Here is a 22,125-nt window from a genome sequence, read left to right as displayed (position 1 = left end):
TTGCAATAGCTCATTTCCTTCCATTAAGCGGAACTGTCGAGCTGAAAGGCGCAATTGTAACTGACGAGGGAATGTCAGATGAAGCGGCTGGTCTCAGACCAACCGGTTCCCCAGAAACACAAAGCCAAGCCTGACGCTCGGTGGAAGGGTGGGTAGAAGGCTCCTCTGAAGCAAAGCGAGGAATGGGACACTTAAGGAAACATCAGAATAAATAAATCTCCAGCCCCTGAAATTGAACACTCGATTCCCCTTCGTGGGCGGAGGGCCCGCCGTGAATCATCTCGCTTTCACGGTCCTTTAGGGCAAAGACTAATGGCATCTCTGCCTGGTGATGTTTAATAATTAAGGTTAAAAATTACGCTTGAGAGGTGTGCAGTGATTTCTTTCTCTTGATTTCCAGAAGGACTGAGAAGGGAAGGGTCAGAAGTTTCGGCAAAGCTCCCCAGGAACAGAGATCTTCCTTACAAAGCACACCCCTTTGTCCTTTTTTATGTAAAAGATGGCCATGTGTATACGCCATGAGACTGAATTTTGGTGATCCATATGCCGCATCGAAGGAGCCTTAATTCTAGGGTCTACTGGCTAGACACACACACAGGTACACACACAATTTTAATATGCTATACACACTTCTGCTGCTCCTCTGTCATAAAGCTGATTTTAATTATGCTTTCATTTTAATTGGGAGGCTAAAATGCGTTCCAGCCAGCTATAACAACCGAATTTCTAAAATGGATTATCCTGGACACCTTCCCAAACTATATTTCTCGTCTCTTTGGAGTTTTTGTAGAGGCAAGCAGAACAAATGGGTTTAAAAATCAGGCAGTGAATTCATAAACTTAAACCATTTCAGTTTGAAACAACCCCACTGAATTTTTCATTCTATTTTATAAATCATTGGAATCTTCAGGTTGTCAGTACGAAAAAAACACATGAAAAAGTTGGTATGATGCGAAAACCAATTAGAAATCTACCAAACACGCAGGGAAAGCACCGTAGGACCTGATAAATACACTATGTCTGCATGAGAAACTACAATTTATTGTTGAGAGAACTAAAGCCTCTGACGTGATTAATGTCCACAGAATAACGTGGCTAAGTTTATTCCCTCTAAACCTACTGCTCCTGAACTTACCTCCCATTCATCAAAAAGACAGTCACAGAGCTGAGCCGTAAATAGGATGTTGCACAGACAACCAATAAAATTACTAGTCAAATTTTCACTCCACTGCACCTTCCACTAAGGTCCCGGCTGGGCGGGCTGGACTCTAGGTGAGCAGTCTTTCCTTTACTCTGTAAAGTTAAAACATCAATTCCTCTCCATTGGCATTGAGGTTCATGCTTCTTCTTCTTTTTTTTTTTGGAAGGAGAGGTACATATGCTAAGTAAACTTAACGACAACCATGCGAGAATCGTGAAAACTCTCACCTTGCTAAGTTCTAGATAGTTCCTGTTTTCTCCTGTAATTGAAGGACTGGTCATCTTTTGACTGAGTGCGGCAGATTTGCGTCCTCTGAATTTCAAGGAAGGAGCGGAACAGACAAGGGATCCTGTCTGGGACAGTTTCGACTGGAAGAGATGCTGGATCACGACATTTTCACTCGCTGGGGAATAAAGAAGTGAACATTGTAAGTGGCGAGAAAATCCGAATGGACCTGAGCATGAAGCTTATGCGGGTCCAGGTCTACCCACTGAAACATTCCCGAGTGGGGACCAATTAGGAGTCTTCACACCTCTTAGTTTCCCTACTGGGCATCACACTGTGTGATGGACCCTGACCTTCCTTGACCTTGGCCAGAACCCACGAACCCCTGTCCCACTGGAGCCCCAGGCCCTTTGCACTTACAGCTGCCCTAACAGTCGGAACAAGCTTGGACCTGCTCAGACCCCAGGAGCCTCAGGGCCCTTGACCAAGTCCTAAAGACTTCCGGTTCCTGTCAGCAGCTAACTCTTCCAGGAAAACTGCTGCCAGGAACACATTTCGCAGAGGGACCCATCTCAGGGCAGCCTGCGGATATGGGGGTGCCCCTCCCTCATCTGACTATCTCAGTCATTCGGGGAGAGGGGCCTCTTTTCCTGACCCTTTGAAGGTGCAAAGGTGGAAAGCAAGCGGATACATTTTTAGATGGCTACTGACATTATTTTATTATCATAGTTATTATTACTTTTCATAAGAGAGAACTCTTGAGTCTTTTCTTTTTTACTTTATTTTGATTAGAGTATAGTTGATTTGCAGCGTTGTGTCAATTTCTGCTGTGCAACATAGTGGCCCAGTCACACATACAGATACACATTCTTTTTCTCATGTTCTCGTCCATCCTGGTCTCTCCCAAGAGACTGGATGGAGTTCCCTGTGCTCTAAGCAGGACCTCATTGCTTATCCATCCTAAAGGTCAGAGCTTGCATCTACTGACCCCAAACTCCCCGTCCGCCCCGCTTTCTCCCCGCTCCCCCTTAGCAACCACGAGTCTGTTCTCCATGTCTGTGAGTCTGTTTCTGTTTTGTAGATGGATGCTAGGTTATAAAACTCTGGGAATTCCGGATCTGTATACCTTTCTTGATACCTCAGGGACAAATGGGTGCCTGAATGAATGGATCTTTGGTTAGAAATTTGAAGAGCAAAGTGAAAACCATGACTGCAGCCATTAAGGACATGTTTCTTGTACTACTGTTATCTGTACATAGACAGTTTTTTAATTTTTTTTTTTTATTTTTGGAGCATAGTTGACTTACAATGTTAAGTCACTTTCAGGTGTACAGCAAAGTGAATCAATTATATATATATATACACACAGAGCCCTTCTTTTTTCCCATATAGGTTATTACAGACTATTGAGTAGACTTCCCTGTGCTATATAGTAGGTCCTTGTTAGTTATCTAGTTTATACATACAGACAATTAGGGGGATGAGATTAACATATACACGCTGCATGTAACCAGCTTTTAAGCCTTCACTTCCTTCTCTATAAAATGACCATGAGAGTACCTACTCTGTGGATTCCTACAAGATTAAGATGTGGAATAAATCATTTAGGATTAGTCTCAGTCCATCAGACTGTCAGCAATGCTTAGTAGCAAAGTGGTTTCGTTTCTGTATCTTCCACACAGATTACTTTGCTTGTCCAACCAATATATTTATTAGCAGTGCATTCAGTGAAAAGTCACTACATGAATAAACAAACAGGGAGCCAGGAGAAGGGTCAGAGAAGAGAAGAACAATTATGAATTGCAGCAAAAGGCAAAAAGTACCCTGTAGCGTCAGGTTGAAATGACAGGCATCATCGTAAACTCGTGATTTTAACACCCAGCTATATATTACACATATACTAAGAAGTTATTTTATACACACACACACACACATATATATATTCTATGCTTAAATCTTAAGCTTTTTCCTTCTGAAAGGATCTGAAAGCAGCAACACCCACTAGCAATGAGCTCACCCTGCCTCACTTTCTTAGTGGTTCCTAATACCATTCTCCTCCAAAATTAGTTGAGGCTTTTTGGATAAGTGGCTAACTCTAGATTTGAGGCAAAGCAGATGATCCTGGAACATGCAGAAGGCCAGGATGCAAAAGTGTTAAAAAAGACCAGAGACCCTGTCAACTGGACATAGGAACAAGCATCAAAGACTTGGGCAAGTTTAGCATCAAAATAAGGACAGTAATGGATCACGATTCCTTAAATAAATTAAGAATCCATGAGTCCATGCTGATAACGAATGAGTAGATGAATGAGTCAGAAAGGGGGTTCTTACAGTGGAAAGATGGGTTAGAAAATTATGATTCTGCAACCAAAAGAGAAGGGATTGATTTAGGCAAGGACCATGAATGGATGCAAAAGGAACAGGCGAAAAAGCTCGCTGGAAGAGAGTAATTATACTGTCTCAGGTACCTCCCTGCAAATGACTTAGCACTTTCAAAGAGAAAACTGTGACTTGAGATCCGAGAAGTCTGAAGGACGAAGCAACCAAGGTGAAGGTCACCACTGAGCTTTCAAATGGTCACCGAGAGCCTCGGAACACGATGTGCTGGGAACACGTCATCACCCCCGTGGGGCTCCTGCCAAGAAGGTGGAAACTGGTCCCAATGAGAGGAGGCAGCACACAAGAGCAGACGGAGGGGTAGGCTTCAAAAACTGGCCTTTAGCTTTTAAAAACTGTTTGCGTTATGAAGAAAAAGAAAAGCTGAGGGGATTTGCCAGAGTAAATGAGATTTCCGAGAAACGGCAACTAAACCTGGCAAGTGATCCTTAACTGGGGGGAACGTCATTATGAAAAACATTGCGGGGATCACTGGTAAAGGGTTACATGAACTCGGAATTAGATACTGGTTAGCACATCAGCGTTAAAGAACCTGATAACTGACCGCACTGGGGCAAAATCATTTCCTTGGTCTCAGGATATGTACCAAGGTATTGAGACACAGAGACACATTCGGCAGCTCTCAAGCGGTTCAGAGAACGTATGTGTACACACACACACAGATGGAAGGAAGGAGAGAGGAAACGAGAAAAGGAGAAAGGAAGTGAAAAAGGCAATTTGGGAAAAGGGCATATGGGAGTTCTTTGCATTAATTTTGTCACTTTTCTTTAAGTTTGAAATTATTTCAAAAGACACAATAAACATTACACCATGGCCCGTTAAACTAAATTAAGCATCTTATTCATATTACTCATATTTATAGCTAGTCTTTGGATGGATGGAAGCACAGACAAACAGTGCAACATGGTATTCTCATAACTGGGAAAAAGCCTTGACTAAGTCTACAAACGCAGAACCGCTGAGCTTCTGCCCTTTCTCTGGACCACACGGTCATGCTGGATGACGGGGAAACAGGACTAGGGCCATCCTGCATCCTGCTGATGGAGAAGACTTGCTGCTTCTGGACCCTGACAGCAGAGGCCCGCCCACAAGCTGAGCATGTGGGAGGAGCGAGCCGCGTCCTCGGGATAAAAAATGAGAAATTGGGCCCCTGTGTTGCCCCCTTAGAACCCGAGGAAGAAGCCTCTGGTGAAAAGATGGCTTTAGACTCTCATGTCTGTTTCTAGGAGTCACCTGCTGCAGGCACTGGCCTTCAAATCACTCTACAGACCCGCTGACATGGGGAGCATCCCTCGCTGGCGTCTGGAAACAGTGCACGGGGCATCCTTCTGCCAGTACGATGGGATAAGGTAACCGAGGGGCCCGGTTTTTAGGCAGGTGTGCAGAGGTGCTCAGAGACAGAGGGGCAAGAATTGTTAACCTCATTGACAGTAAATCATAATTTTTCCTCTACTTACACGTAGACCAAGTGTCTCTTTTTGCATCTTTGTGAGCCAAGTGGACTTCAGTCTCATCCCGGGCTCAGGTGAGGGCTCTTGTTGGGCTTCTATGTGAGCTATGCCTCCTGGTTCCCCGCCTGCCCTGGTCAAGGGCCTCACAGACATGGCTGGGTTTATACAGATCCTGCCACAGGCCCTACCTCCTTCCTCAGCTGAGAGCTTTGGGGTAATATGAGAATTGAAAGCAAATACTTACCAAGGTGTCTGAAAATAGAAACTATTACTACTCTCTAGAAGTTACACTTGCTCTGGATAACTATTTTCAGTCCACAGATTCATAAAGTGCCATCACAACTATGCATCTTGTGCTTATGTGAAGACTGGGTGAGTAGCTGCGGCCTGAGGGTCAAATCCAGCCCACAGCTTGTTTTTGCAAGTAAAGTTTTACTGGAACACAGGCACATCCATTTGCATTGTCTATGGCCGCTTCCCCACGACCACAGGAGGGTTGAGTGGCTGCAACAGAGACCTCCCGTGGCTCACGAAGCCTAAAGTATTTATGCTCTAGCCTTTTTCAGGAAATGCTGGCCACCTTTTGTGTGAACATCTAAGGGCATATGGTAAACTCTGTCCTCTTGCTCAGACAGATGTATACCTGCAGCCTAAAGTCTTTAGAATAAAACGAGGTTCACCTGTTCTCTCTTGGCACTTGTTATAGCAAAGGACACACAGAAGAATGACTTAAAATGTAGGGACTTCATTAAGATAAGCAGAATCGCAATATCACTAGCCATTAGGTTTTCATCCTAAATATATATTCTGTCACTGTGAAATACAAAAATAAAGGAGACTCTACAGCAACTTTGAAAACACATCATATTTTAGATCTTCATAAGATATGTAGATTAAACAGAGGTATGTTATAAATGAAAATCCAAATCTTTGAAAGCCAGAGAAAAAGCTGTTTGCAGTGATAATCAATAGGATCAATTATCTGGATGTTTTCTCTTTACCCACTATTTTTCCAACTCTATGCTTTTATCATTAGTCTCCGCTTTTAAGAGCGCTCAATAGCCATACATTCTGAGAGGCAAGCGGACTCATTCCCCGGGAAAAGCAATATATCGCAACTCTGCTATGTGATTTAAGGTAAATACATTCCTCAAGCCAGAAGTGATACGGATGTCTTATTTCCAGCTCAAAGGCATCCAACTATTTCATGAAAGGCTATCATAGGCTTCTTTTCTCAGGAATGACAAATGACTCCATCTCACTTACAGCAACTAAAAGCACAAACGATTCTGCGTTTTCGTTCATTGAAGAGGTTGTTAGGAAAATGGGAATCCTGGCAGAACTGCTATTAGGAAAATAATACTAGAGGAGACAGAATTACGTATATATAATTACCCTATATACGAATAGAGTACCGCCTTTCCAGGTAGTACAGAATTATAGACAGCTGTGTACAGAGCACTAAGGCTCCCGAAGGCAATGGCGCCTGTACGTTTATGTTGATATACACATATACGTGTGTATATGTGTAAATTCGGACACACGTTCTGCTTTGTGGGCATACGTTTTTCATAACTGAAAGTACATACGAATAAAATACCACCCTTGGGTTCGCCCCGGAATCGTCGTAAGGAATGACACTCACCCTGCTGTGGCCTAAATAACTTGGGAAGCCATATTCATCTTCATCCGTCTTCACGGAAGAGCTTTTTTATATCCATACCGCTAGAGTGGTAGAGGGGTTTTATATTTCTATCTGCTAAAAGCTTAGTTAAATGATGGTTCCTCCCAGGCGCCAAATGAAATGTAACCAGTGTGTAGTGTGGCAAGACCTATTCCTGATTATTCTGGGCATTGGAATGCAGAAGATATTTCAATTACCCCTTTGCTGGTGGCACATTTTATAGGACAATGTAAGGACCGCGTGGCATTTTAACCGCAGGGGAAAGACTTACTTTTCATCACAAATAGAAGATTCTGGGAAAGAGAGTCTTTATTTTTTTCAATTGCTCCAACAATGTCATACATTACCTATAATAAAAGAGAAGAGATAATTACTAATGGTTAAACATGACCAGGAAAGTAATTTCCTTTAAAGAATAACTTGACTCAGCGGCAGCTTTAAATTATTCATAACAGTGGCGTCTCCGGGTCCTAGTTCTCGCTACAGGCAAGTTCAAAGCTCTCATCTTCGTGCTTTTCTTGTACACGTGGAACCAGGGCCACCTCTCCTCTCCCGAGCCGCAAAGCCCTCCCCGAGTCCTGCGTTTAGGAGAAAGCTGCGGTGACTCCCATCCACTGCAGCCCCTTTATTCTAAAAACTCTCGCCTGCTCAGAAAGTGCTCTCAACCAAGTAGAGAGACTTCGTGACCCCTTGGGAAGGAAGTGTGACTTCCGTTTGAGAAATGGAATGGTCTCTGTATTAAAAAAAACTAAAAATAGAGCTACCATTGGATCCAGCCATGAAAACCCAGATGAAGCAATGATTCAGAGATACATGCACCCCAACGCTCATAGAAGATCCATGAAAAATAGCTAAGAGGCAACTGGAACATCCATCAACAGAGGAATGGATAAAGAAGATGTGCCATGTGTATATGATGGAATATTATTCAGCCAAAAACAGGGAAATAATGTCATTTGCAGCCACTTGATGGACTAGAAATGCTGGTACAAAGTGAAGCAAGTGAGACAGAGAAAGACAAATACCATATGATATCACTTCTACGTGGAATCTAAAAAAAATGATACAAGGGGACTCATTTATAAGATAGAAACAGACTCACAGACATAGAAAACAAATTTATGATTACCAAAGGGGAAATGAGAGGGAGGAGTTTGGGAGTCACATAAACACACTGCCGTATATAAAACCCATCACCAACGAGGACCTACTGCAGAGCACAGGGAGCAGAAATGGTGCAGAACTCCCGAGACACCCTGCACGTTCCCAGATTCTCCAACACGAATTTGGATCAGAAGCCTCGTTGAGCGAAGAGGCAGTGCCAAACAATCAAACAACTTTCACATACGTCTAAACCATCATCTGATGATCCAGTTTGCTCCTACACCCGATCGCAGCTTACCAACGTCACATGTGTGTCACATATTAGGCACTGTGGGATGTCAACAGTCTCTATGTCATCTAGAGCAGTGGCTCTCAACCAGGGAGACGGGACACTTGCCAGTGTCTGGAGACGAGTGTTTGTCACCACTGAAGGGCTGGATGCTGCTAGACATTGTGCAGTACCCTGGACAGCTCCACACGATGACTCCTCCGGCCCCAACAGGCCATTGGACTGGGGCTAAGACACTTAACCTGCAGGTGTATTAGAGACAGCAGTGCCCAGGGAACCACGGACATCCCACTCGGCATCTGTGTGGACTTGGGCAGGTTACTTAATCTCCCGCAGTCGATCCTGCAACATAGGATGCCCTTCCATGTGGCTCCAGTCTACACTGCTGGCCTATTCTTTTCATGGGACTCTGATGACTCTGATTCAAAGGCAGGCGCACACACACACACACACACACACACACACACACACACACACACACAACTGGACTATCTGATTCTCCTCTAACTACATCCCTCATCTGTCTTTTCACCTGTTATGACCCTGCTTTGTGAGGGTCCCTCTCCCTGTATCTTGAGGGTGTGACTAGGGGTTGTTTGCTTTTTCTCTCGTGTCCTCTGGGCAGAGTCAATAAATATTTGGTGAAATGCACAAAAGGTTTTGTTCCACTGTGACCACACACAGTTGACATCACGCTGCCCTTTTTCGCTTAAGACGATGCTGATGAGCCTCTCAGGACCACGAGATCTGTGCTTTGGGGAAGTTCTCATGAATGGCGTCCTGGTTGTGCTTGAATAACTAGCAGAAAAAGAGCTAACGGCCTCCCATTAAAACTAAAGCTCCAAACGTCCCAGTCGGAGACCACATCTGGAGAAGTGGCCTTTCCAGATCATTCAGGACTCGGTCACTCTGCTCTCAGCTGCCACCCACCCCTTCTCACTGCGTCCGTATTTAGGGGATGAAAGGAGAAAAAACATGAAAGTCACACAAGAGAGAGGCCAGGATACATGCTCCCCCCACCCCCGTCTTTACCGAACTGAAACTCAGATGTTTTCCCCTCTTAAGGACTGATGCTGAGTGACAGTATACCTCGGGCGTGTAATAGAGACGTTTGCATGCGCGTGTCCCCGTACAGGTCTTCAGGGAAATGGCCACACAGTCAAAGATTTGCTTTGGAATTCCTCTGCTCAATAAAAGGGCTCTGAGGGAAATGCAGCGTTTTGCTTATGTGTCAGCAGTTTGCAAAGTTCATCTAAATGCTTGAGTGTGGATGTGACCAACAAGGACCGTGTAAAGGCGAGAGCCGCGACCCTGTGCTGCTTTTCTGCCTGTACTTGCTGTAACCCTCTGGCACTGCACTAAGCACAATGAAAAGATAAATTATGTTAGCTGTATACAAAAGCGGGAGCTTAACACGTTCCCCGTGGCCATGAATCACAATCCACCAAGACACCTCGTTTCCTGGGTCCACCAGGATAAGTTACAAAATGCCCAACCAACCGCACATATGAAGGCCGTCAAGCTCACGTGTGGCTGATCTCCAGAGAAACCAGAGTGCAAAGGTCAGGGAGCTGCAGGGACACAGCTCTGTGCAGCATCTCTGGTTTCGGTCCCGGAGTTAAGGCAGGAGCAGCCGGCCTACTCTGCTTGGATGAAAAAGGCACAAGAGTCTGCCAGAGCCGCAGCCAGCATCTTAAGGCTGCCATCTCAGGCCCTGTCCAGATGCTGGCGCACAGGAGGAGGCTGTGCCAGGGCGTGGGAGCTGTGCCCGTCTGAGCACCTGTGCCTTGGCTGGCACCTTTTGTGTTTCTGTGTTCACACATCACCTGTGCAGGAAACGTGCTCTGATTTTCCTCTAACTGCATCCTCGTCTGTCTTTTCTCCGTTGTGGCCCTGCTTTGTGAGGGTCCTTCTCCCTGTATCTTAAGGGGAGTGACATGGGGTTGTTCAGTTTTTCTCTCCGCAGCACATGCCGTGTCAACACGCCCATTCCTGGGCCAGGGACTGCATCTGAGCTGCAGCTGTGACTTCTGCAGCTGCAGCAGCACCGGATCCTTAACCCACGGGGCTGGGGATGGAACCTGCATCTCCACAGAGACCTGAGCCCCTGCAGTCAGATTCCTGACCCACTGCTCCACAGCGGGAACTCCAACAGGTGACGTTCTTGATGAACTACAAAAGGTGTGATGAGACGCCTCATCAGGGCCACAAACCTGGGTAGTGTCACGTCCCGCCCGGGAGGATGTGTGTGAGGCGGAGAGGAGAGGGTCCAGCAGAGGGCATCTGGGGTGGACCTGTGGGACCCTCTGGGGAGTAGGGGAGCAGCCAGCCTGGAGAACAGACTCAGTGAGGTCATGCGAAGGGCCTCAAAAGTCCCAGGGCAGCGTCTCAGGGACACGTGAAAGCACCCAAGCCAGGGTCAGCCCTGAACACTGAAAAGAGTCGTGTGGGTGTAACTACGTTGGGGTGAAACAAGAGGACTCGGCCCAAGAACAGAAAGACAACAGGACACCCCGGGTCACGGCGCAGCATCTCCTGTGTCGCTGAGGCATGAGGGGACCTAAGGTCAGCTGAGTTCCTAGTTCTGATGACTCCGGGACTGGAAATGCCTCATCACTGGACTGAACCTGTGGGCAGCGCTGAAAGCAAGCAAAGGACTTTGTGTGAGTGCGGAGACAGGAAAGACGGCCACAGCTGCCTGGATGTTTATCTGGTTAAAAGGAAAGGACCATCCCAGCTGAACGTATTTCTAAAAAGCAGTATGAGCCCCCAATAAAAGTTGAATCCTGATGACACCCCCCGAGCTGTGTGTGTTCTTCAGCCACCAGGTGCATGAAGAACCAGAGTGTGAAAATGATCTGGAAAAAATCTGATTTTTAAAGGGAAAAGCAGAGTTTAAAGGCGAGACGCCGGGCCGTCAAAAATATTGAATAGAAAACAGGCATGACTGCCCCTGCTTTAGGACTATTATTGACAAGTCAGGACCACATTTGATTTTGGACAGTGTGGCACAGCGGCAGTAGGCACGCCTTCAAGGGAAAATACTCACCCACCTCTTTATTGGTAACTCACAGCCACTCCGTCAGTCAGCGTTAGGAGGCTGTTGAAGGAACTCAAGAGAGTGAGGCGGTGACGTGACCTGGGTGCTGGATTCCGGGGTCAGCAGGGGACAGGGTAAGCTGGCACTCGGGCATTAACTGGGTTTCTGATTTTCCCATGAGTTGGAAAGTGGGACACATACGGAAAATGAGTTTTATTTATTTATGCATTTGTTTGACGTCAGCTAAGAGAGAGCGTGTTTGGGAGGTGGCCGGGCCATTTAGTTTCATTAGCGTCTGGGTCTGTTCACATGAAGATGCCACCCAAGTGGAGATATTACGAAGCAGACGTGCAGGTAGGAAGCCCGCAGAGAGAGAGTTAGGATGGAAAGATAGGGGAGTCATCTCATACACAAAACTGAATCAGGAGAATATATAAACCCCTAGGAGGAGCCACGAAACATTACCGTTATGTACAGAGTAGAAATACGTTCATTTTATCAATCAAGTTTAGAATTCCTTTCTCCACCGTGTTATTGACATGATGTAAAATAGAATCCCTAGAAAAGAAGCGGTTCGGAGTGACAACTGATAAAAGTGGAAAACTTTGAGATACATTCTTGAAGAAAACCTATCGCATCACGACACATGTAAAGATTGGATTTTCGCAAAAGAACTAAGATCATTTGCAGCAAATGTAAACGGGTCTGATAATTTTTCATGCCTGGTTTCAGCTTTCTATCTGAGGTTTGCTGAAAGAAGTCTGGATTTCATGCCTAGTGGTAAACAGACCTCTCTACAGCATCAATATTTATGAGCAGAGGCTTCTCTTTTTTTACTTTTCCATTAAGTGATTCTATCTAATAGTTTTGGTTGCTTTCATTTTGATTCACTTAAGTTGATAAATACTAACCAACAAAGAAAGTTGTTAGAAGCGCATAGTATTATTATGAGTCCTTATCTAGAAATCTTGAATCTGGATGTGGGCATTGAATTGAAACTACCATATCTGAAATGTATGGGTTCCTTTTTTTTTTTTTTTTTGTCTTTTTAGGGCCGCACCTATGGTATATGGAGGCTCCCAGGGTAGGGGTCTAACTGGAGCTACAGCTGCCAGCCTACGCCAGAGCCACAGCAACACCAGATCCTTAACCCACTAAGCGAGGCCAGGGATTGAACCCGCAACCTCATGGTTCCTAGTTGGATTCGTTAACCACTGAGCCACGACGGGAACTCCTGGGTTTCTTTTAAGAAAAAAAAAAAAAAAAAGCCAATCAGCTAACAATAATATACCAAAATTCTAGGAAATCTAAAGCTCCCTATTTATAAATATCTTTCAGCACATGACGATAAAAGAGCCAGTTAAATCTCTGAAAAAAGAAAATAGTAAGACTCCCTAAATAAGAGCCTGCGTTTTCTCTTGTTAATAAAACCCCAAGAAGGCAACAGTTATCAAGTTTACAAAAATTTATGTCAAAGGTGAAACTGATCTAAGCAATGGAGAGCCTGGTAGTTAATTTTTATTTTTCTGAAAGTCTAACCAAGAGGTGAACAAATGCAGATGTAAATTAAGCTCCTTCCATGTGGGTCAAAATATCTTTGTCAAATAACCTTCAATAGCATCAGTCTGGCTTCGCCCAGACGGATTTCCTTGTTATGGCTGAGGATTCTGCCTGGAGAAAAGAAAGAGAGAAATAAATCGGAGGCTCTCTATCGATTAGTCTGTCTCCTTTTTCTGTTGATTTAAAGGTTCACTTTCACAGTCTTCTTGGGCACACCGCGTCTCCCACAAATTTCTGGGGGTGAAGGCCAGCTGACAAGCTCCAGAACGTGTTCCTGACACAGGCGGCATGAGGAAATTGAATGGGTCCAGATGTCCCCTGCAAGCAGGTCACGTAAATATGTCTAAGGGAAAAGAGGGGGCTTTCGGCATCCATCACCTGGACTCCACGGCAGCATCAATGGGGTAAAGATCCCTCTCCTCTCCGAGAGCTAAGCAGCACCATCAGCCTCAACCCATACCCTTCAAACTTCATTTAGTCCACAACAGGGGTGGATCCCTTTCAAGGAGAAGGGGGAAAAAAATCAGGAATTTTATGGACTGGCCACAAATCAGTCTCCCTCCCCCCATCACTTCTATCAGCAATGTTTTAGCAACTCGGTCATGGAATTTGTAAAGGCTTGTGGAAAGCAGTGACAGGAGGCCAGTGATCAGGTGGCACACGTCTGGGATCAAGCCCCGCCCACATAAAGACATTGCTACAGGTACATTATACAAAGGGGCGACACATTTTCATTCTGTCATAAAATTACATCTCAGAATATGTATATAAACTGGAGAAAGTACTTTGATCCTCTCTCAAAGGGAAGGGAAATAGTATCTTCGGGGAAATAATACTGAAAGGACCTTTAAAAATCCGCAGCAAAATTTCACACACCTGTAAGCTTGATTAAAATAGTAGTCATAAAGCTAAATGGTAAAGACTGTAATTTTTTTACAAAAGTTCTCTTTCATCAAGGTAGAGTCACCCATGACTAAACCACCTGCATGGTGAAAAAACAGAATGTCACGTTAACATAAGGAACACCACTTATCTAAATATTTTTCTCCTGTAATATCACGGTGTCCTTAGATAGAGAAATATCTCAATTTTCTGCATTTGCCTTCCCCCGAAGTCTTGCAAGTGTGATAGGAAGTGCAAAAACATCAAAATATAACTTGGGCGGGTACATGTTCCCAATCGTCTGCTCAAGTGATATTAATAACATCGTGACAAATACAAATAAGTATTCTCACACTTTTACAAAACATCACTTGACGCAATGTGTGCACTTGTACCGGATACCAGAGTGAACAAGAATGTTCTGTAACTGCTCAAGGACATTTACCAATAATTTCATTTGAGCAAACGTCACCTGGGCCTCTAACAGTCTCCGTTCCATCAGCCATGGAGACGATGGTTCTTGAAACACTTTGGGGCTTCCCCATCTGTGGCGGGTGAAATATGGCTAAAGACGGCGGTGTTCCTGCCCTGGCAGACCTTCAGCAATTGCTGGGGAAACAGGACTCGGATTTGACACAACGTCTCAAAAGCATCTTCCTTGCATTTCCTGTCCACGCAGCAGGGAACCTTCAGAACACGCTGACACGGTTCATGACTACGTTGCCGTTCATCGCAGTCTGCACGGGCGTGTTGCCGAGGGTCAGTGCCCCCCCAGAGTCACAACCCTGGCGCCCCGACGTGCTCCAGGGCCTCTCCTCTTTCTCCTGACAGCACAGACTCCATGACTGGAGACGAGAGACACTAAGAATATCAGCACACAGCCCAGTCGAGGGAGAAAGGCAGAAGGGAGTTCAGAAAAAGGAGCCCTCCTGGCTGGTGGGGGGTTGAATGGGTTGAATTGGGGAACCCCCCCAAATTCACGCCCACACGGAACCAGGATGTGCTCTTTTTTGGAAGTAAGATCTTTGCGGATGCACTCAGTGAAGACGAGGTCTTAGTGGATGGGGGGGGGGCCTCAACCCCAAGACTGGCATCCTTCAAGAAGGGAGCAGGACCCACAGAGGCACCGGCAGGGAGAAAAAGCAGCACATGGAGGTCGGGCAGAGATGGGGGTGCGGGGTCTACCAGCCAAGGCGCAACCACCAGACGCCGTGAGAGGCCTGGATCCGGTGTCTCTCAGAGGCCGCAGAAGGAACCCACCCACCTGCTCACACTTGATCTTAGACCCTGGCCCCCTCCAGAACCGTGAGAAGATAAATTTCTGCTGCTTTAAGCCACCCCGTGTGTGGCACTTTGTTGTGGCCCCCCCAGGGGACCCATACAAGGCTGCACGGTGTTGAGCAAGTCACCCAACTGCACCAGGGCCTCCTTAACAGGAGAACAGACACAGGATTGTCACAGAGAAGGGAGGAAAGTGCTTCGGAGGCACTGTGTGAGTTGCAAACTGCCATGCGAGCATCAGGCACGCGATGAGGGAAGGGAGAGCAGTGAAATCTGAATCAGGCGGAGAACCTGGGCCTTGGGGAGAGGGGTGAGGTTTGGAAGGAAAGAGGAACGGGGCGGAACAGGTGAGGAAACCGCATGAGCAGAAACAGGGCTGCAGAAAGGGAGTCCAAGGAATCCAACGTGGTGAAAAAGACAACCCTACAGTGTCCCCAGTTAAAACTCCTCACGGCCTCTCGAACCTGCGAACTTGGAACCCACGAAGGCGCACATGAGTTTCCTGGGGCTGCTGAGGCAACGCCCTCTCTGAAATCGGGCCACAGAGGATTCCTGGGCGTTCGAGGGGACCCATGTCCCTCGCTTCCTCAGGCTGCTGGTGGCGTCGGGAGTTCCTCGTTCCTATGGCAGCATCTCCCCAGCCTTGGCCTCCTTTTTCTTTCTCAAATCTCCCTCAGCCTCACTCTTTTTTTTTTTTTTCCGTTATCATCTGCCCCGTGGCCTGCGGATCAGATCTCAGCCACAGCTGCCATCTGCACCAAAGCCGTGGCAATGCTGGGCCAGATCCTTCACACCCTGTGCAGGACCGGGGAGAGAACCACTGGCCCCTTGCCCCACAGTGGGAACTCCACCTCGGCCTCACTTTTAAGAGGGACACTTGTCACTGGAGTCAGAGCTCAACAGATAATCCGGGGTGGTCTCGGGTCTCAAGATCCTTGATTAATTACACGTGTAAAGACACTTTCCCCAAAGAAGGTCCCATTGCCAGGTTCCAGGAGCGAGCCCAAGGGCCTTCTGGGGGCCATCATTAACCCACTACTACACTTAAGTGTCTGAAGGGAGGAGGAGGCTAAGACACCAACAGGTCATCGCAGGTAAGAACATCACCAGCTGGATGCGTGTACATCTCAAAGCCAGTCATTCAGGGGGGCACTTATCCGAGACCCCAAAAGAATCACTTCATGCTGAAAAAAAAAAAAAATGACCACAGGAAACAACTACCTGACAAAGACTCACGAGCAGCCACCGAGGAGGGTCAAACACGTAAGTGCCATGTATTTATAACCACTCATTTGGCCCTATATTTCCATGAAGGTAACTGTGTTATTTCAGATTGCTTTCCTGTCTCTTCATCTAGTCCCTTTTCTCACATTAAACTGTAGGAACTTCAAAATACTATTTCCCATGAGAGTTTAGTTCAGAATCACCGTCACAGAAATGTAACTTTCCTAAGAGCTGATGTCTTTTGCCAAATCATCATTCTTATTTCCTCCAAGATTTTTAATTTTCAAAGCCAATAAAATTAGACACACGTCTGGATTTAATGCTTATCTATCATTTAAATCACCAAAGGAAGTTTAAGAGCAATCCCTGAAACAGGTAATCCTGTGTATGATTTAAAACCTGCTAAAACAAATAACAACAATAAAAAACACAGCTCACAGCCTTCTTTAATTCAGATGCATGCTCATTAATGAGACCCGGTTAATATTTCATGCACAGCCTCTTCCCATTTACATTAAAATAGTTCTGTAATGGAGATTGGGAAATACACCATGCTCCTACGAGTAATGAAAAATTCAAATGTGTTTAGGGAAGATCATCAGCTATAATTCAAATGATGTTGCTTAAACATTTCTAAAAGGACCTCTGAGCCTCTGCTCCAAGGGAAGTTCACAAGCATGGCTGGCTCTCTTAGAGCAGAACAGGCAGATGTGTGGGTTCCCGGGGGTGGGGGGGAGGCCAGAGTCAACCATCCCTATGAGATGCGGTAAGCATTCACTAATAAAGCGAAGGAAACCGGCCATGGAGGAGCAGGGGCGAGGCAAGGATGGTCCAGCTCATCCATCCGGCCGAAGAAGAGGCTGCAGCAGGTGTAAGGGCCCCGCTGCCGTCGGAGTCTCCTGGGGAATCAACGTTCTCACCCACGAGCTATTCAGGATTGCTCATCCTGCTGCCCAAAGCAGAGCCTGCCCCCTGACTCGAAGCAAATCGGCTCTTTGCTACATCTCTTGATTTATAAAACGCAGGGTGTCTTGCTTTTCTTGAAAATGCAGTAGCTCAGAATTTAAGGATATGTGGCTGCGTCTGATGATGAGACTGGCATATGGCTTGACATACTGCCACAAATTACATAGAATCTATACTGTACCATGAATGAGTCCCTGGGGAGTCCTTGGGCTAAGCCTCATTAGCACTTCTCCGTGAAATGAAAGACTTTTATAAAACCACAAAATTGACTCCAATTATGGAAAATCCTGCGTTCAAATATAAAGGTGCTTTTACAGAAAATTTCACGGTTCCACGGGGTTTTTTCAGCGACTGGCTTTCTTGGCTTTGCCTTATTTGCTATCAGGACTCAGGAAACTTATTACATTCACGCAAACTCTTCACTATTTTTCCCCCGATTTTCTTAAAATAATTGAAACTGAAATTTCCTTAAGTGCTTGTGCATTACTTTTCTAATACAAACAGAAAATAATTAACAAGCAAAATACTTTTCTAAAGCTTGGTACCTTTCAGTTTCAGGTATGAGCCTTTACTGAACACCTAGTAAATCTCCAAGACGTAAAACAGACATCCAAGGCAGGCTCACGTATACTGACCAAAGACAGCTTCCAAGACGCTTACTGATTTTCCACGATCATTAGTTATACCTTATTGTAATTTTTCAACTAAACTCTATGAATCCAATAAATTCTTTTTGAAAATTATCAAATACATTATTTATTCATCAAATACTTATTGGTACATTTTATGTGCTACACACTCTCCCAGGTACTGGGAATATCAAAGAACATAGAAACAAAGATACTTGCATACAGAGTTCCCCGGTGGCTCAGCAGGTTAAGGATCGGGAGTTGTCACTGCAACAGCTCAGGTCGCTGCTGTGGTGCAGCTTTGAGCCCTGGCCCAGGAACTTCCACATACCATGGATGTGGGCCAAAAAAGAGGAAGAAGAAGAAGAAGAAGAAGAAGAAGAAGAAGCAGCAGCAATACTTGCATAATAAAATGTCTATGGACATATGAATGCATAAAGAAGATGTGGTACATATACACAATGGAATATTACTCAGCCATAAAAAATGATGAAATAATGCCATTTGTAGCAAAAAGGATGGACTGAGAGATTATCATACTAAATGAAGTAAGTCATAGAAAGATAAATATGGTATCACTTGGGTGGACAATCTAAAAAAAAGGATATAGATGAACTTATTTTCAAAACAGAAATAGACTCACGGACATAGCAAACAAACTTATGGTTGCTAAGGGGAAAGGAGGGGTAGAGAGCTGAGGTTAAGGCAGAGATAACTTAGGAGTTTGGGATTAACATATATATAAAATTGGTAAACAATAAGGATCTCCTATATTGCACAGGAAACTGTACTCAATATTTTATAATAATCTACAATGGAAAAAACCTGATAAAGAATATATATATATATATACACATATTTGTGTGTAACTGAATCAATCTGCTATATGCCTGAAACGAACACATTGTAAATTAAATATACCTCAATAAAAAATTCTGACATGAAAGTTTTCTTCAACTGAAAAATATTCCAGGGAATTCCCATTTTGGCTCAGCAGGTTATGAGCCCGACTAGTATCTGTGAGGATGTGGGTTTGATCCCTGGCCTCCATCAGTGGGTTAAGGATCCGGTGTTGCCGTGAGCTGTGGTGTGGGTCACAGACACAGCTCAGATCCCGTGTTGCTATGGCTGTGAGGTAGGCCGGCAGCTGCAGCTCCAATTTGACCCTTAGCCTGGGAAATTCCATGTGGCACAGGTGCGGCCCTTAAAAAAAAAAAAAAAAGGAAAAGAAAAAGAAAAATATTCTAACACTCTAATGCTGTTTTATTATGCAAGTATCTTTTTTCTATATTCTCCAATCAATTCTTAATATAAAGAATATAATACAGATTTTAAAAAAACTGACTACAAGACTAAATGATTGTTACCGTTCTAAAAACATGCTAAAGGCTACATGTCTCAAATATCAAAGACTGTTAATAATGTTCTGGGAACATGTATTTGTATTTATAAAAATATCTATTTAAATTTATAAAAAATCACCCACTGACTTACGCCCCACATCCAATAACCACTCATGCCACCCCAAGGCAAACACCTGCTAGAACTTCTCGTGAGATAGCCCACCCAGGCCCACTTCCCACTGACACGACTCTTCTTTTCTCTTGGTTTCTGTCATACTTTCCTGTCCTACTAAGATCTCCCTCCCTCTTCTCCATGTTCTTCTGGGTGATATAATGGGGCGCACATTTCCAAAAATATGACTATGTTTCTAAAAACGACCCGCTCCCAGCATCAAGTATGTCCAGCAGCTCACAGGGATTTCCATTAAAACCCTCCGATGCAAAACATCGCCACCTGAATAGCCTTCTCGCCCACAGGCCTCCGTCCCCAGGATTTCCTCTCTTGGTGGGCATAAGACAGTCCTCCCTCAGTGGGCCACGGGGTGAGACACCCTAAACAGAGCAACTCTGGGGGCCAGAGATTCAACAGCCGAAGAAGTAAGTGCAGATGAGAGCTGGACGGAGACCACGTGGGATGTGCATTTACGCCTTTAGGGATGGACCAAAACTGACCGTGTCAAGAAGACAAGGGGAACACATCCAGCTCGAGTGTGAGGGGCTTTACGTGGGGTGGGAAACAGCCGGTGGGTTAGAAGGAATAACCTGAGGTTACTGTACAAGCGAATTGCGGCACGTTAAGCGAATTGCGGCACGTTAAGAGGTTTTGCACGAGCAAATTGCGGCACGTTAAGTCTTGGAGAAAGTGGCCGGGGTGAGCCTGCAGAAGCTGGATCTGAACTTAGCCTAAGCAGTGTGACATGTCTCAGACAGCTAAGAGGTGGTCCTTGAAGGTTCAGAAGCAAGGAACGTGGTTTACAAAGCTGGTTAGGAATTGGAGACAGATGGGAGAGGAGATTTCTTTGTTAGGCTGATGAACTTTTAGGGAAATAATTTTTTTTTTTTTTGTCTTTTCAGGGCTGCACCCGAGGCATAGGGAGGTTCCCAGACTAGGGGTCGAATCGGAGCTTTAGCCACTGGCCTACACCACAGCTACAACAACCCCAAATCCAAGCCGTATCTTTGACCTACACCACAGCTCACGACAATGCCGGATCCTGAACCCACTGAGCGAGGCCAGGGATCGAACCCATGTCCTCATGGATGCTAGTCGGGTCCGTTAACGCTGAGCCACGACGGGAACTCCAAGAGAAGAAATTTAACACTAGAACCTATATTCAATAAAAGTAAACTCAGAGGGCCACTGTTTGTTTGGATTTTGAAACCATGCCATGGTTCAGAGCAGAGCTCTTGTGTTAAACCCAAGTCTCTTTGGCTGGGTTTTGGTTCCAAATCTGGAAACGTTCTGAGAAGAATCCTACGGCAGGCGTCATCACCCACACCCTGGAGAGGCCAAGTCCTTACCCCGCGAAAAGGAAATGGCAGAGGAGACGTTCTGTGGGCTGTTCGCCCAGGGTCAGTCATCAAACCCCCAAAATGTGAAACCCTTTAAGGCTTTGCCCTAAGGCCTCCGGTCCGCTAGCGCATCCCGTGAGTGCCTCGGACCTTTGAACTCACCCTCCCTGCGTAGTGCATCACCGTGAAGGCTGCACCCTGGTCCTTGACGGCAAGGTTCCCGTTGCCATCCTTCACCGGGGAATAGACGGCGTTCGTGTTTGAGGATTCTAGAAGACTCTGTAGCTTTTTAGGAAGGGTTGGCTCCATGGACCACATCATTTGACTTTCTTCATCCAATAAAGAGAGAAATCCAGAAGGCTTCTGAAAGTGAAGAAGAGAGAGGCGTTTCTTCTATGACTCAGTGGGATACTTCTGCTGTTCTTCATGCAAATAACAGGAGGCTCATTGTGTCCACGTGAACACTCAGAAAATGAGCTGCCCTCTGCTTTCAGTGCCCGTCCATCGGTGCTCACTGTTGCCTGCCCCCCCCCCAGCAAAGCTCAGGGGTGATGTGGGCCCTCCGGAGTCTTTACCGATTAGAGGAATTAATAAATTACTAAAAGAAGGTATTTCGATGTCCTCAGAGCACTGGCATTATTAAAATGGCTAATCTGATCGTAAGAAAAATAAAATTTCCAACTATAGAAAAGTGGTTAGAGGAAACACATAAAGCACACTTCATACTTCTGATGGGCCAAGGAACAGACCCCCCCCCCCAAAAATGCACAATGATATTAAGTCATAAGAAAGGGTAGCAAAATCCCACGCAGCAGGAAGTGGAAGGGACGGTGTGATATTCCAGTCTCCAGACCTACAGCAGAGGACGTGCGATGCTCTGACTTGGGGAACTCAAACTAGGAGGCTGGTAGTTAACAGCTGCCTCACCAGGAAACTAATGGCTACGGTCGGCAACAATTTGAAATTAATCTCATGAGCAGAAAAACGCGGCTTAAAAAGCCTTTCCCACGTTTTCCCAACCACAGACCCCGTTCTGCCCACGAGCTTTAGACGTCAGCCGGGAGACTGCTTGCTCAGGGCTGCCCTGTCTGTCTCGTCTCTCCTGGGTCCCTAGGAAAGATCCTGTGGGCACGTCAACTCCACCTTTGAAAACGCAGTACATGTATATTATTTATTTACATTATTCTGCCACAAACCCGGATTCTTCACATGGACTCAGTGGGCTTTTGGGAGTGTGAACACCAGAAAAAAAAATTCTCAGAAAGTGGAGGAGCTCAGTCTTGCCTCCTAGAATGATGTCAGTTTGTATTCGACCTGAGGCCACCCAACTCTCCACC

General features: G+C 45.5%; 1 protein-coding gene across 9 annotated transcripts in view; it reads right to left on the bottom strand.

Moving 5' to 3' along the window:
• The window catches only part of MYO16 (myosin XVI), a 539,824-nt gene that overhangs the window by 139,244 nt on the left and 378,455 nt on the right, over positions 1 to 22,125 (bottom strand). For all 9 annotated transcript variants that reach the window (XR_014819944.1, XR_014819945.1, XM_084982290.1 and 6 more), the window contains 3 exons: positions 20,951 to 21,151; positions 7,230 to 7,305; positions 1,429 to 1,604 (listed from right to left, as the gene is read on the bottom strand). Coding sequence is in view for 7 of the 9 variants with exons in the window: in XM_084982290.1 (XP_084838416.1) it covers positions 1,429 to 1,604; positions 7,230 to 7,305; positions 20,951 to 21,151 (453 nt within the window). In the remaining 2 variants the exon portion in view is untranslated. The remainder of the gene's footprint in view (positions 1 to 1,428; positions 1,605 to 7,229; positions 7,306 to 20,950; positions 21,152 to 22,125) is intronic.

This window comes from Sus scrofa, chromosome 11, assembly GCF_054392235.1.
Source record: "Sus scrofa isolate SSC_HxYL_T2T_F1_AM1 chromosome 11, Sscrofa_HxYL_maternal_Yorkshire_Landrace_v2.0, whole genome shotgun sequence".
Lineage (NCBI taxonomy): Eukaryota > Metazoa > Chordata > Mammalia > Artiodactyla > Suidae > Sus > Sus scrofa.
This window is presented reverse-complemented; position numbering and strand designations above follow the sequence as displayed.